The following is a 16,471-nucleotide window of genomic DNA, read 5'->3' on the forward strand; positions in this document are numbered from 1 at the left end:
GATGAGAATTAAATATTTTGTTCTGTAAATGGCAACACTGAATGGCATTTCATCATTTGTGATGTCACACGACAGAAGTGTAAACAATGAAAGCGCACCGATTTAAGTAATTTTTTAAAAATATTCAACTGAAATAAATTATTTTAAAAAGGGTCAGATCTTATGTTTTTAAGCATGCTCTTTCAAAAAAAAATACTTTTAAAATTTTGGAAACGACCCCATTAGGACCAATAGAGCTTGAAACAGAAACAAGAGCACTTTAATTGTACCACTGAGACTTCAAATCACAAAGAAGTATGATCCAGGTGATGGAATGGTTTATAAATATGCATATATATTTATGGTCGTTCATAGTTTATTTCTTACTTATCTAAGATGTAGATGTGATTTGAAGTATAGCATTTCAAGCATTTGTTATTTTGGCAGTTATTTCGTTTAATTCAGTTGTTTGTTGGTTGATTTTTTGCTCTGCTTCAACCTTCATTTTGTCCTTGCAAAATCTTCTTCTGATGGGACTTAAGTGAATCGTAGGAACATCTTGGGGCTCATCTAGAAGAAAAAGCACACGTATTTACTCTTTTATGAGCTAGCAGGAATTTTTAAGTGAAAATAAATTATTTGAAAATAATTGGGGTAACACCCGTATTCACCAGGTAACTTGATCCACAGTCAAAAGTCCAAACCGCCGATCGAAACCTCCTTTAACCGGTAAAAACTCTTTAATCCGTGGTTTAGATGTCTGACTTAAAGCCCTGAATCGTAGAATAAGTAGCTACACGTCTACCATCTTGAGACTAAATGATTGTTTCTACTGTGTCTGCTATGGTGAAGTAGCTTGTTTTGCTTCTTGATTGTGGTTTCTTATTAATTCGATGTTTATCAATCCACAATCAAGGGGAAAAAAAAACGCTCTACGAGTAGCAGACATGTGGATGCCTCACTTGCCAAATCGATTAACTCCATAAAACAAAAAATAGAGAAAAGTTATAAAGAAGATGGTGTTGTCCATAGGAGTAAATAGGACTTAGTGTTAAATTTTTTGCCATCATATGATCAGAAATGTACTGATGCAAAACTTTAATATAAATTCACATGCTAAGCATTGATTAAGCACTATTAAAGCAGAAATGGTGATTTTTTTAAAAGTGGAGTTAATCGATTTGGCAACTGAGGCATCCATATAAGAAAGCATAATTTAGCCCCAAGATGGTAGATGTGCCGCTACTAATTCTTGGATTCAGGGCTTTAGTTTGACCGAGAGTCGAATAATCTGGTGCTAGTGCATATGGGCATCATTGTGATGCTTTAACGGTATGGAGCTGACCTAACACTAATGATGGTAGTCTATGATTCACATTAAAATGTTTATTATGCAGTTCATTTCCCTACAGTTTTTTTTTAATGTTGGTTTGATGCTTTATTTAGCACTACTTGATGGTCAATCTGAATAGAAGAGTCAATAACTAAGACCCAAGATAACTAATCCAAGCCAGCCGTGACCAACTTTCCTCTTCCACGGTCATACTATTTTCATTTTAACTATGAGCAGCTATTTAATTCGGCTACGATAGCGATACTAATGAAACTTGGCACAAGTTATAAGCAAATCTTTTTTAGTTACTGTCCCTGAAAATTCTCTATCAGTATTACAGTGAATCTTGTCAATTTTGTGCAATGAGCTTTTATTAATTTTTGGGTTATAGGATATTCGGTATGATTTATTTGTTTTAATGGAGCAACTTAAAAGTCACTAAAAATAAAATATTCACTAAAATATAAAAATAATCCGCCAATTGAATGAAACAAACCGCAAGACAAGGGTTTGAAACTCTACACACTTGTGTAAATCATTCCTTGAATCATTCTAGCCAGAAGTATCCCCCGGTTTCTGATTCGGCGATAATATAGTCAGCCTGGTCATACATAGTATCAAAATAAAATTACCTTGAATAAGGGCGAAGATAAGACTGGAAACGTATCCAGTAGTAAGGGATACAACAAAAGAAATGGGCGTTATCCACATGTACGATAGGGTATTTGTTGATCTGGAAGACAAAATCAGTATTTTAGAATAGGTATTCAAGGCTGTGAACTTTTAGCATCATAGATTAATTACTACATGTTCTGCGTAGTATCCTTAAAAAAGAAACAATTTTCTATATCTTAACAGAAAGGTTTTGTTAATATTAAATTCATTTTAAATCGCCATTGTCTTACTTTAAAAATGTTTAAATCATTGGCAAGAATTTACACTGCTCTGAAAATTCAAATATAAAAACTTTTCTGATTACAACTTTACATAGTGTAAAATGAAGTCCCCAAAAGGCGTCTGTGTGTTTGAACTCGCAAAACTCGAGAAATACCCGGCCGATTGCGCTGAAATTTTCACAGTTTGTTCCTTTAAGTCCTGAAAAGGTTTGCAGACCAGTTTGAATAAAATTCGATGAATAGTTCTTTTCTTATTCCAATTTAGGCCCATTTTTCACATAAATTCTCAAATATGGGGGTGAAAAATTACTTGCGCATATTAATATTACATATCGTTAGAAAGGGTAGAATTTTTCGCGTTCTACGCAATTTGTTTTAATGCTATAACTTTATTACGGCGGGAGTTATTAGCGTTTTCAGCTCGAATTTTTTTAGGCTTAGATGAAATTTAGGCACTACTTTCTTCATTGAATAAATCAATAAAAAGTGAAGGAATTGTCCCACAGCTTTCTTTTTGACGCCGTTGGAAAAAGTGATCTTTTTTACTCCAGATCTAACTCGGTCTATGGTCGAAAAAATAAGCTTTTATCTCGAAAGGAAAAAAAGTTACAAGCCTTTTAAAATCAAATTTAAGAAATCTCGATTCCATTCAAATTGTGAACCATTTTCTTTTGCATTTTAATTCCTTAAACTTATTTTATTTTGTGTTTCCATGGTTACGCATTTTAAATCCATCCTTCTGGATTTAATTTCTTAAAAGTATTTTAAAATCTGTCGTTATTGTTTGGAAGGGAAATCATGATGTTTTTTAAATTTATTTTTACGCCTGATTGTTAAATATTCGTCACTTGACGCAATTTTTATTTTCATTTTAGACCGGGTAAAGCCTGGCAACGCAGCTAGTTACTGAATAAACAGAAAGTTTTGATTGTTGCAAAATGTGAATTGCCATTATTTACAGGCAATATGCAAAAATAAAATTACTCAAGATTAATAATCGAAAATGTGTATTTTGGAAAACATCGATGATGTTTAGCTCCATAACTGCATTGTTGTTCTCGTGTGCCAGCTAGGCTGGCAAATTGTGGGTGCGCTGCTTCATTTTTCCTGCTGTACTATAGTTTGGTGGGAAGTTCGACTTCTATAGTACATACATGCCATAAGGACCCCTTTTGTAGGTTGGGCAACCATTCACAGTCTAACAACACATTCACACAAATAAAGGACAAGGACAGGAGAGAGAAAGTACGTCCATGCCTGAGCTGGGATTCGAACCCGGACCTTCCTGTCGGAGTCAGACTTCTCTGACCACTAGACAAGGTAGGCGGCCATACTGAATTGCTACATGAAAAACACCTGAACAATCCATGGCCATATGCATCTCAAACACCTCCTTTCATCTCACAGATATAGGGGTTCATTAAAGCGTTAAATGCGTTGTGGAAGTTGGAATTGATGCATCTTGGCATTTTCCTCATCTCAACGCTTTCTTCCGCCACTTAATTTCGAGGATTTTTTCCTATTGGTTACTTTTTCTTTTTCTCTCTGTCTTTTCGTTCGGTTATGATAGATCCCTATTGCCCAACCTACGGTCTGCGGGGCACAAAGAGCCCGTGAAGCTTATATGCGAGGTCCATTTTGCTATGTTCAATGTTACGAATCGAAAACCATGATCTGAAACCATTAAAAACTGCCGATGATTTTAGTTCGGTAAAAATATTGATTGCAGATCTTTTGAGCCAAATAGTCAGAACTTAGTTTCAAAAAAAAAAAAAAAATCTTATCAATAGCATAAGTGTTCTTTTCTTTTTTTCATGTTTTTCCATATTGTTCAGAGCAGTGCTGATCAACCTTCCTCTGTCCGAGGACCACATTTCACATTAAAAAAAATCACACGGGCCTGAACACACAAAAAACTTTTAAATAATTAATTATTTTCTAAAAAACATAGGAAAATATGGGAAAGGAAAGGAAATATCAAACCAATAATGTTGTTAACAATTAATTCATGCCTATATTACTAAGTACATCTGTTTTCTAGAACCCAATTTCTGAACATTAGATTCCAAATTTGTGACATTGTCACTAATCAGGCTCTTTGACTTAAAACATTTAATAAAACAACGGGCCACATCAGCTCCATGTGGTCTAGAAAAGCAATTAAACGTATTTGACTTTTCTGACCACTGAGATTCATCTTCATATGAGGTGCGCAGCCCTTGGCTGAAAGAAGTTGGGCACCGCTGATAGATGAAATATATTTAGATGTGATGATGATAATAATATTAATAATAAAAGATTACTTACGTTTTCATCTCAAAAATAGATGAATTAAAGGACGGCAGTGTAGAATTCAATGTGTATTCTGTCATTGAGGGCTCACTGAGCGAAGAAGCTGTGTCTAAATTGTGTGTTTGATTTTGCAAAGGACATTCGTTGGACATGGGTAAAATTTCGTGCACTGTCTGACTTGAAATGACACTCAAGTACACTCCGAAACAAGTTCCAACCAGTACTCCAAAGATAGCACCCTAAAAAATAATTTAACAACAAAATTAAAATAAATTCGTTTGAATGGGTGATCCTTATGCGGCACGTTTGGAATTATGGAATTGCAAAATCTTAAGTTTTCCGGATTATAGAATCTCAAATTATTTCAACGTGAATAGTTGTTCATTCTCACAGAAACGTTCATTTTCATGTTTTTGTTTTTAATTACGAATGCTTTATGATTAAAAAATATTTTTAGGCGCTTAAATACTTTTCAGGGTACTTTTTAAAGTTCTTTAATGTAAGTCTAAAGTACCCAAACGTCATTTCCTCGCTTACCCCCACTGTTAGTAAAAAAATAGCAAAAAATATTTCTAAGCAAATAAAACAATAATTTCTGAAAATGTCTTTTTCAGGACGCCAAACGTCCTTTGCGGTTTCTATTTCAAAAAATTGAAGGTTTTAAGTGAAGAAAAACATTTAAAATTAAATTTTCATTAAAAATTAGATCACGTGATTATTTTTAAGTTTGTCCCCAACGGTTAGTGTCATTCCCTTACAACAGTCAATTTTCTTCCAAGAATCACAATGAAATATTTTTTTTAGCAAAATGTGTAATAATTTACTGCTGGCAACCCAGAAATATATTGCAGAAAATTTGCCTCTTTAATCCATCGGAAATTTTTACTTGGAGTCTTTACGAAAACGTAAAACAAGATAAAGGTTTTTTTATTTAATCCGCCACTTCTTCACATCTATTTTAATTGAAAAATAAAGTAAACTAATGCATAAAAACTGAGTAATCATAAGTTACTTACTAGTTTGAGTATATATATGGGTGCGAATAAACTCAAATGTCAGTTAGGCATAACTACTAGAATTCTATTTTAATGACTTCGTCATTCCTTCACCACAATAGCAAATGACGCGTAAGTGAGGGAATAATGCTGAAAGTATAATGCTATTCAAAAAATATTTGTATTTTTTAGACCAATATTTTTTTTAGCAAAGCGCTTACATGTATTTATCTCTACAAAAGTTTTCATTTGATTCCACTCACTTTAATTTCCTTTTTGTTCTTAATAAGATCAAAATAACTTTTTTTTAATGAGAATGACCCTTGTAGTAGTAGTAAGAATGATGCTAGCGATATTTCAAGTGAACTTTAATAAATTACTTTTTGATTTAATTTACTTCAAACTCACTGTGAATTGGAGAATTCTCGCAGTTTTTTTCCAAGACCATTAATGCTCTGTATTTTTGCAGTGTAACGAGATCGACATATTTATGATCAGAGTTTATTGTACACAGCGGTGAATTTCGAAACTATTTTTTGTAGAGTAGGTATATACGATTTAAAGACATGGTGTGAATCTGATTTATATGCCACCCAGCCTTAGAATAGAGGTCATCAAAAGTTTCAAAGCATGTACACTATATGGCTAAAAGTACTGGGACACTTTCAAAAATTCGTGTTTTTACGGATTTCTCGAGAAATAAGAGACTAATTGATCTGTAATTTTTTCACATAAAAGGTATACTCCAGCTGTTATTTTCCAATAAAAATTGAATCTACTATTCAATTAGGGGACCAGCAAGAAATTGAGAAAAGAAAGAAGGTTTTCGATAATCGTTCATTGCAAATAGCTGGGAATAAGCTATAAATTTCAGAAATACGTTAACGAACTATGTAGGATTATTATTATTTTTTGTTTTTTGTTTTCGTGAAAGTATCTTTTATACCCACGGAGATAGCATTTTTTTTAAATACAAATTTTATTTGAAGGTTTTTGGCTCATAACACTAGTTTAAAATTTCAGAATAGTTGCCAGCATAAAGAGAAACATGATAATAAAATTTGAATTTGAAATATTGAAAATTAGATGAAATATGTATGTTTAAAAATGTTAACTTTAACCTTAAAGATGTTAAAGAAAGTTAAACTATGATGTATAACGTGCCCCTTATTATAACTCCTAAGAGTTTCTCGTAGCATTTATGAGACATCCTGTACGTATGTAGAAAGAGAGAGACAGAAATCAGAGAGGTTAAAAGACATAAATTTATACTTTGCTCACAGAAAAGATGCACTGAAAGTAAACAATCAGGTTGACAGAAGGTTTGCCACTGCCCCTACTTTTTCAGATTTTCTCTAGAATACTAAAAGAAAACGCTAACCAACAGTATTCGCATTCGCCGACTGCTTGGCAGCTTGGCACCAATTTGCTCTTGTCCAATCCAAACACGTGATTGACGTCGTCAAATGGCGCATCACTTTGCTTACATCTAGTCTATCTTTCCCGTGAGCACAGTCTAGTCCTTTACCTTTTCGTTCGTCACAGTAGACAGCGAAGCAAGTAGATATATAGCTAATGTAACTCCATAAAACAGGCCAACCACCAACACTGTTGTTTTCACAAGGTGTCCTAAAACTCCTCCCATGAAAGAAAGTAAAACGCACAGAACTCCGAAGAAAAAAGCTGAAAAATACAACTTAACGCTTCAAATGAACGAAGAAGATTTCTATTATTGCACATGAATTGAAGGAAATTAAAGTAAATGAAATAAAGAGCACACTGGTAGTAGGTAATTTTTACTGAAGAATGTAAGGAAAGTCAAAGTTATTGAATTAATATGGCATATAATATCGTAGGACATTTCGAGCCTTTTTGAATAGAAATCATAAAAGTAATAGAAAGATTCATTGGTAGAATTTGAAAAATAAAAAAGTTAACTAATCGTATAAATTGCGACGTAGAAGTAGTAGGCATGCTTAAATAATTAATTCAATTTCATTTTTATTTTCACTTTCCTTTCGTAATCACTACTGTCCACTTCTGGCAAGTTGAGCTCTGCTGTCAGACCAATTAAACGATTACATTTATTGAAACAAGAGTGAGGAAAAACGACTTAAGAAACTTGCGGATTTAGTTTGCAGTGTTATTGCTCATTTGGCATTAAAATCACCAGGAAAATCTTTGTTCAGTGAATAGTCAAACAGAAATATCACATTCTTTTGAAATTTTAAACTTTCTAAAGTCTACTTTTCAACATTTCGATGCCATTCCAAAAAAAAAGTTCTTGCAATATATGCATGCAAATTGTCTCTAAGATTTTCGAAAAAGTTTAAGTAAACCCATCATCGGACTGTTAGAAAAGAACTGAGACATGAATTTTGATTAAAAGTGTCCCATAACTCCAAATGAAGCCATTGGAGTAAAAAGAGGACAGCTCTACATCTACATTTTAAAACCTCTGGGGCATTATTAAAAAAAAAAAAAAAATACTGTCAACTCCACACTACTGTCCACCGCTGGCAAGTTGAGTTCCACTGCCCGATCGATTAAATAATCCCATTTGTTGAAGTAGGGGTGAGGAAAAACGACTTAAGAACTTGCGGATTTAGTTTGCAGTGTTATTGTCCATTTGGCCAACAATATAATTCAGGTAAGAAGTAGCAAGTGGTACAGGATTGTATCGCCAATAAAAAGGTTTTAACGATAGCCCAACTCTGCTCCTAACAATTCCTCTTCTTTCGGATTGCTCTCCTTGAAAGAAATGTTCAAGGCCATAGCTCAACTTATCAGAGGTGGACTTTACATTGTGAAGAATAAGTTATACTTATTTTCATTAACACTGTATATAAAAACATTTGTTTCCAGAAAGCATTAAAAAAAAGCTATTCTCATAACTATATTTTTATGCTTTGATAGTTCTTGAATCCACTTATCTCTATATCGTGAAATTAAGTTTAAAACAGAAGACGGAATGGTCGGCAAAAATTCACAACCACGGTGAAGTTATATGCAATGAATGTCCGTTAAAGATATTAAAAAGAGCAACAATAAGACAAAATTTTAGATTTTTATATTAATTATAAGTCAAGATGAATAAACATAGGATGTTGATAAACTTTCATTTTCTACTATATCAAAAGTAAAGAAAAATCGGATTCGGGTAATTTTAGATTTTCCGACTTTCTATGGTTTTGCACGTTTTCAAGGATATTAGCGCATGTTGACCATTCTTAGAAAACATCCAAATTTGCTTGAGTGTGAGTGGTAAACATTTTTAAGAGTGCTCTAACTCAAAACAGGCAAGAAATACTGGTTTCTTACAGGAATAGGTATTGATTAGTGTTTGGCATTAATCGCTCCAAAAGGATAGACACGATCAAACGGTTTTCACGTTAAAATGTGACTGCTGCATCTCAATAAAAACGTAAGTACTTCAGCAAAACTTACTATACTGGTTGGTTTAAATAAGAAAAGATACTGAACACTGTTTTAGCGCCAATAGTTCCAGAGAGGGTGACACAATCGAATGTTTTTCTCAATAAGTTATGTTACAAAGTGGAAGATGCCTTTAATATCACTCAAAGATGTAAATCCAGAAATGCGTATAAATGACAAAAAAAAAAAAAAAAAAAAAAAAAAAAAAACTCAAAGAAGGAAATTTTCTTTGAAATATTTAAAAGAGAGTATTTCAGAGAAGATATACTAATGTTGGTACCAGCTGCCAATCAACTTTCGTATAACACTTAACTCGGATTAATACTTCAAACATTTTAAGAGACTATCTTCTTTGAAAACAACTCTTGAAAATGTCATTGCGTAGATTTCTGTATCGTGGATAAAAATTGTCTCAGAAAAGTTTTTGAAATTATTATCTGATAGGAAAACGAAGAATTACATTGAATTAATTTTGGTACGTGACATAAGTAACAAAATTAGAAATATCCATGTGTAAAAAGTGTTTCAATTATGCCCAGTCTCCTCTAATATTAATGACTTGTTTTGTTTATTTGATGGATGGGCTTTTAAATGCTCTTTATTTGGTTGGCAGTTTTTTTACATTTTGATAGAACTTTTCATGTAATGATGCTGGCTTGTTTCGTTTAAAAATCTTTTAGAAAGATTAAACAATTTATGATATTGCCAAACGTTTTTCAGAAACTTTGACCGATAATGGGGGAGAACTAGGGTTGCCATATATTTCTGGAATGTCCCAATCGCCACAAATACGTTTGTAAGTAACTTTAACCACACATGGTGGCACTAAATAAAATGGAAATTAGTCTCCAAGATTAAAAATACTCCAAATATCTATCACTGAAAGCACCCTATAATGTAGTGCCATTTACTTACTAAGAAATTTAGACAATAGGACAGAACTGGCATATTTGGGACGAATGGGTCGTATAAAGTCCTCCACAATAACAGCAGCCATCGCATTTACCGATGATGAGACAGTACTTAGTGATGCACTGAAAATGCCAGCAATGCACAAACCAGGAAGTCCAGGAAGATCTTTCAACGCATTAGTGATGTAATACGGCATGAGCTGGAAGAAAAACCCTTATTACAAAAGCATAGGGTCTGGTGGGGTAAAGTGGTCATAAAATCGTAGGTTTTCAACTTATGTGGATAATAAAAACAATAAATTCTTTAAACACTTCAACTTTTTTTGTTGTTATTTTACATTGCATTATTAAAGAACACGGTACGTTGCATTTCAGGAAAAAAATATTGAATTTAAGTAGTTTTGTATCACTTTCATTTCCCTTTGTATTTATGACCACTTTACCCCATGGGATGGGGGAAAGTGGTCATAGCATGGGGTAAAGTGGTCATAGTTTGAAAAAACTGCAAAACCGTTACAAATAACCCTAATTTTTGTATATTTCGGTTATTTTTATAGTTACAAGTATATGTACGAGTATATACGGGTATACACGAGTCTACTATACGTGTCGTGTAGACATGAGTAAACATGTTTATATATAAATAGATACATGTGTACGTCAGATGCATGCACATGCCTACTCAAGTATATACGTGTATACACGTATATACTCACGCATGTGTACGTGATTACCTATAGGAGTGTATACGTGTATACACGAGTATATACGTATCAGGTGTATATGCGAGTAAAGCGTAGAAAAGAACATCATATGCGTGTTTTGCGCTTGTATCTCGAGTATATGCGTGCATACCTGAGTATATACGTGTACAGTCGACGTATATACGCATATATAAGTGTACATACATACTTATACGAGTATACACGAGTTAATTCGTGGATATATCCAGTGCGTGTTTGTACGTGTCTACTCACGTAAATATATATGAAAGCACTAGTATATTCGTATGTTTACGTGTAAACACGATTATATACCTGTTAGACGTATATACGTGCATTTACGTGTATACACCAGTACATGTATCCACGTATATCCCCGGGTATATCTGCTAATATACACGTATGCTTACAGAATGAATCCAAGATTTTTTGCAAAATCTAAGTGGTGTGAAAGGGAAGAATAAGAAGCAAAGAATCATAAGGAACTTATGGTCGCTGACGCGCTACATGCACAAAAGGTCAGAAACTGACGTTAGCAAAACAGGTCACAAATTTGTTACACAAAGTTGATTTTACCCGACATTTTAGTTTTTAAGACATATTTAGAGCAGTTGTTAAAAGTTACGGCCTGTAGTAGTTCTAATACACGCATCGCAACGAAGGTGCAGCGACTGACGAAAGTTTTTCAAAAGTCTCGTAATTGCAACGGAGTGATTGCGATGCATGTATTACAGCTGCTGGCCGCAAATTTCATCAATAACTTTACAATTTTCTTAAAACCTAAAATGTTGTGTAAAATTGTCTTTGTGTAATAAATTTGTGACATGTTTTGCATCCATCAGTTTCTGGCTTTGCGTGCATGTAGCGCGTCAGCCTTGAGTTTGATTCTGGATGTTTCTTATGATTATTGTTTCTTATCCTCCCGTCTAACACCTTTTAATAATTTGACCAAGAGTTTAGACTCATCCTGTATACATGTATATCATATGCTTGTATGCAAGTGTCTACTCGAGTACGTGCGCGTATATACATGTCTCCCTGAGTATATAATTGTTCATATATATATACGAGCATATAAGCGGGAATATACGTGTATAGTCGAATGTATATCTGTATAGATAAAAAATACTTGAATGTATCCAAATACGTGTTTATTGGTGCATTTATGTGAATACGTATATATACGTGCCTATACGAGTATATGCGTATACATAAGCATATACTCGTATATTTAACCCTCTTTATTGTAAAAACAATACATATTAAGTGAAATTAATATTTAATTTATATCTGCCCTATACTTAAAGATTTAGTGACTTTAGAAGAACAATATTCGTTAAGCCTAATATTATGACCACTTTACCCCATCTTACTTAAATTGTTCTAACAAATTATTCAAAATATATTCAGCTAACTGCTAATGAGTAAGAGTTCTTGAGACATGTAGGAAGCTTCCTGTGCAGTTAATCTGTTCATAATTCTAAAAAACAAAATTTCCCAAGGAAGTTAAAAAGGTGTTTAGATTTTAGGAATTTTCATATTTACATCAAATATTTTTTTTTACCAAATAAAATTTTGCCAGTTGTAAAATTTTGTATTCAAAATATAGTTTATAAATGCACTTCCCTAAAATAAAATTTTCACATTTATTCGAACATTAATTTCCAAGCTATAGCCATTTATTTGAATTATGACCACTTTACCCCATTGACCACTTTCCCCCACCAGACCCTATAGTACACAGTGGTGGTGAAAAAAATTGCATCACCCGCGCCGCAAATGAGAGGAATATCATCCCGACTGCATTCAACACACAGTCAAGCATCCCGTATCCCAGATGATTTGGGGATGTATTTCTGATCAAGGAGTTGGTGGACCTCCCTTTGTGCAAAGAACAGTAAACGCTCAGGTGTACAGTAAAACCTGTAAAGTTGACCACCTTTGTAAGTTGACCACCTGTCTATGTTGACCGTTTTTGTCAGGAACGGAATTAGTCCTATCTTGTATAATGAAGGAAAACCTTTGTAACTTGACCACCTTTCTATCTTGACCACCTGTCTATTTTGACCACTAATGTACCCCAAATTTGGTTTGGAGTATTGTAAAAAACCCTTTGTAAGTTGACCACTTGGTTCATTTTTTAAAACTTAATTTAGCAAATTATTTTATTTTATTTTATTATTATTTTTCTTATATCTTTCCAAGAATATTTTTGATGCTAGACCAGCATTTTACCAACTAAATAAAACAGCAGCATAACTAAACCTCCTTGTAAGTTTAACCCCCACATTGAAAAACTACTAAGAACCCTTTTATTCTAAAAAATTGTTTTTCTTTTGTTGTTCTGTTTGAGATTACCTTTTGTACTCTCTGTTCAATGAAAACATGTGTCAGTAGAAAAGTTCAAAGTATTTTTTTCCAGATATTAAAATTAATTGAAAGGGAGAAATCCAGAGAAAATTAGCTGACACATATGGAAGTTCCAAAACTAGTGTGTAATAAGTGCACCAAATTTCAATAAGGAGTTATTTTGTTGAAAAGTAGATCATCATGGTTATAAATGTATTAAATGTGTATGAGAAAAAAAAGCGAAAAATTTGTTATTTTTGATTAGCTATGAATTTTTAGGAACTATTAATATCAAATAACTTTTTATAAACAAGTTTTTTTTTTTTGATCAATTTACTGAAATTTTAAATTTACATGACATATTATACGTCATTCTGAGAAAATAACCTCCTAAAATATTTGAATATCATTTTAAATTATTGTTTCAAAGTAATGTTAAGCAATGAAAGTGAGTTGAACGGAAAGAGTAAGTGTCAATTAGTCAAAAAATGAATACATGGTGCAAGAAATGACAAAAAAAAAAAAAAAAAAAAAAAAAATCATTACCCCCTTTATAAGTTGACCACCTGTCTAAGTTGACCACCAAAGTACTGCACTGCAAGTGGTCAACTTAAACAGGTTTCACTGTATATTGGCATTTTGGAGGAGAAATTGCTTCCTACTATCCGGGATCACTTTACTTCAGTTCCAAACGTCATTTTCCGGGATGATTCAGCTCCGTGCAATAGGGCAAAACTGGTAAGTAACAATTTGAACACCTTTATAAAGCCATTAGACTTAAATTGTCATGGGGTTAAGTATTATTTTTTCCTCTCAACTCACACGCAGGTTCAGAAATGGAGAAATGAGCATGGGGTCAGCAGTTCGCCCTGATCTATCTAAACAATTATCGGATTCCTGCCGTTAAATGTTTATTTCATAAGTTTTGCAGAATTTCACATATATTCGTCGTTAATCGGCCGACCAAAACTTCTCAAATAATCTCATTGTTGTGAAAATACGAGGGTGATGCATTTTTTTTTTACCAGCACTGCATATAAGCAATAAGTATCTTTGAACAATGCATTTGTCAAATTACTTAAAAAAAAAAAAAAAAAAAACACCTTAGAAAATTTATAACGCATGCATCCAGTAATGACATATTATATTAACTAGTTCAGGTTAAGAGCTTTTTTTTTTTAATCGAATTGTACTCGCAAATTAAAATAATACTAGAATTCAAATCACTTTTCAATTACACAATATTTGCATGTTGCTATTAGGTCTACTTAGAAAAATGTGTTTCAAAGTAGAACTCAAAAATTATGCTCAAAGTAGTTGTGACGTTATTTGGAAAATGACTTTTATTTCTCGCTATAATTATATGATTATTAGTTTCATTTCTTTCTTTGATTATGAATCAAGTTAGTATTTTTTTCTCCTCAAACTACAACAAATATCTGCATTTTATCTATTTAAAACTAAAATAAAGTTCTTATGTTACAAGTTTCTTGTATGGGAACTCGCTCTCGAATAGCATTTTTCAAAATTTACATACTTTATAATTAAATAATATATTGTGTTCTAACTAACTCGTATTCAATAAGTTATCGAGTGGAAGTTACAGTTTGTTATCCAATTGACCTGTCAGTAGATTTGCAAAGGTTACCAGTAACATTACTTTGCAATAACTAGTAGTAGTAAACGTGAAGTCACCGACGTTATAAATGCACAAATTGCAAAAAAAAATGCAGACAACGAGGTTTACAAGGAAAAAAATAAGATTTGTAAAAATATTTCACATTAAACTTTCAATAATCTCCAATGAGTCTCAGTTATATTTCTTGAAAAAAATATTTCTCTAATTACAAAACATAAATAATTATTTTTCTTAATAACAAAATATTCAATGTAAGTACACTCGAATGCCGTTGCATCTTCGTCATGTGTAATAAAATGTGAGTAATAACATCAAATTTCACGGTCCCATGAAAACCTCATACTAAATAAATGCTAGAGTTGGAAACAAGATGAATACAGTTCAATCATCAGAAAATACGTATACCTCTCCGGATGTGATAACCAGGCTGTCTGGTACATTGCATTAGTTCTGCCTCAGCCATGGCTTGGGGGGGGGGGGGGGAGCTTACTGCTAAATATCTAAACTTTGCCTATCAATTCACGAGTTGAACCGCACCATGCTGCGGACACTCGTTGTTGAAATAAAGTTAGTTTATCTACCAGTTTGTTGTCACTCTCAACTTCAATGAGATTACATCAGCCTCTAGCTCAGTTACTCACTAATCCAGACAAATGCGTTCTAATAACAACGAAACTGCAGTCTCTGAATGTGGTAACCGGGATGTTGGTGTATTGCATGCTATATTCTGCCTTTGCCCTGGTTTAGGGGCGATAACTTACTGCTAAATTCCTACTGTATTTAGTCTCAAAAGGTAGGAAAACAGAATGCACAATCCATTTTCTTAACTAGAAAGTTAATTTTCAGTTACACCATCAAAGGGAAATACTATCAAAAGAGTTTGGTTACATAAATTTGAAGCAGTGAGAAGCAAAGGGATGTAAATGGCAAAATTTAAAAATTTGGAGATAACCAGTACAAATAGTAGTCGAACCTCTCCTCTGTCTTGGTGCAAGAGATAGTACAAGTAACCCTGGTAGGTCCTGCTGTATAGCATGATTTAGAAAATAAATTCAATGAAAGCCTACCTAGGCAAACGTGTTTTACTAAAAAATTGAAAATGTCCACTTGCATCCTTTTGCTTCTCACTGCATCATTTGATATTTGCATCAAATTTTGTCCTCTTTGGTTTTGAAGCGAGTTTATTCCAGTTGATGGCGTAGTGGCAATTTCGAAGCTAGAAAACATGTTAACACGTTAGCCACTTGATAATATTTTTACGATAACTTAACATAAAGATGTGTACTAAAATATTGTTTTTTCTTTAGTGTCGTAAAAACAAAAGTGAGTTAGTGAAACGGGAAACTTGGGGGGGGGGGGGGGCTACCAACTCTCCAACTAGTCTCACCAACGACGCTGCAAGTTCTAGCGAATTTTACCACATTCTAGTTCAACCATTCGCTGGAAAGTTTCCTTTCAAGACCAAATACTTCAAGCAAAAAAGAAGTTCATTTTTAATGACATAAAGAAAACAAAAAACACGTTTTATGTAAGACACTTTACCGAGCTTTAGTTCCACAAAGACTTAACGTTCTCAATCATTAGGACTTACTCAATCTGACTATTTATTTAAAGACATTAAAACTTAAACAAAATAGTTCGTATAAAACTCACTTCTTATAAAATTAATAACCAACTTTTAAGCATCTGCTTACTTGATCAGCTGAATGAATTAGTGTTTCTCTGCTGATGACAAGTGAATACGCTGTTTGATCATTTGCGCACTTGAGTTTACTGATACTTAGTTCCATAAAGGATTAGCGTTCTGCATTATTTGGATTTACTTATTCTAACTACTTATTTAAAGAAATTTAAACTAAAACGAATAGCTTGTATGAAGCGAGTTTTTATCGAATAACCAACTTTAGAACTTCCACATAC

The 16,471-nt window shown here is 33.1% G+C and overlaps 1 protein-coding gene across 2 annotated transcripts in view; it reads right to left on the bottom strand.

Moving 5' to 3' along the window:
* Window positions 1-242: 242 nt before the first annotated feature.
* The window catches only part of LOC129220296 (putative sodium-dependent multivitamin transporter), a 70,366-nt gene continuing 54,137 nt past the window's right edge, over window positions 243-16,471 (bottom strand). For both annotated transcript variants that reach the window (XM_054854693.1, XM_054854694.1), the window contains 5 exons: window positions 9,846-10,041; window positions 7,024-7,178; window positions 4,516-4,739; window positions 1,945-2,045; window positions 243-549 (listed from right to left, as the gene is read on the bottom strand). In XM_054854693.1, the coding sequence (XP_054710668.1) occupies window positions 404-549; window positions 1,945-2,045; window positions 4,516-4,739; window positions 7,024-7,178; window positions 9,846-10,041 (822 nt within the window). In that variant the 3' untranslated portion in view covers window positions 243-403. The remainder of the gene's footprint in view (window positions 550-1,944; window positions 2,046-4,515; window positions 4,740-7,023; window positions 7,179-9,845; window positions 10,042-16,471) is intronic.

Source organism: Uloborus diversus, chromosome 4 (assembly GCF_026930045.1).
Source record: "Uloborus diversus isolate 005 chromosome 4, Udiv.v.3.1, whole genome shotgun sequence".
Lineage (NCBI taxonomy): Eukaryota > Metazoa > Arthropoda > Arachnida > Araneae > Uloboridae > Uloborus > Uloborus diversus.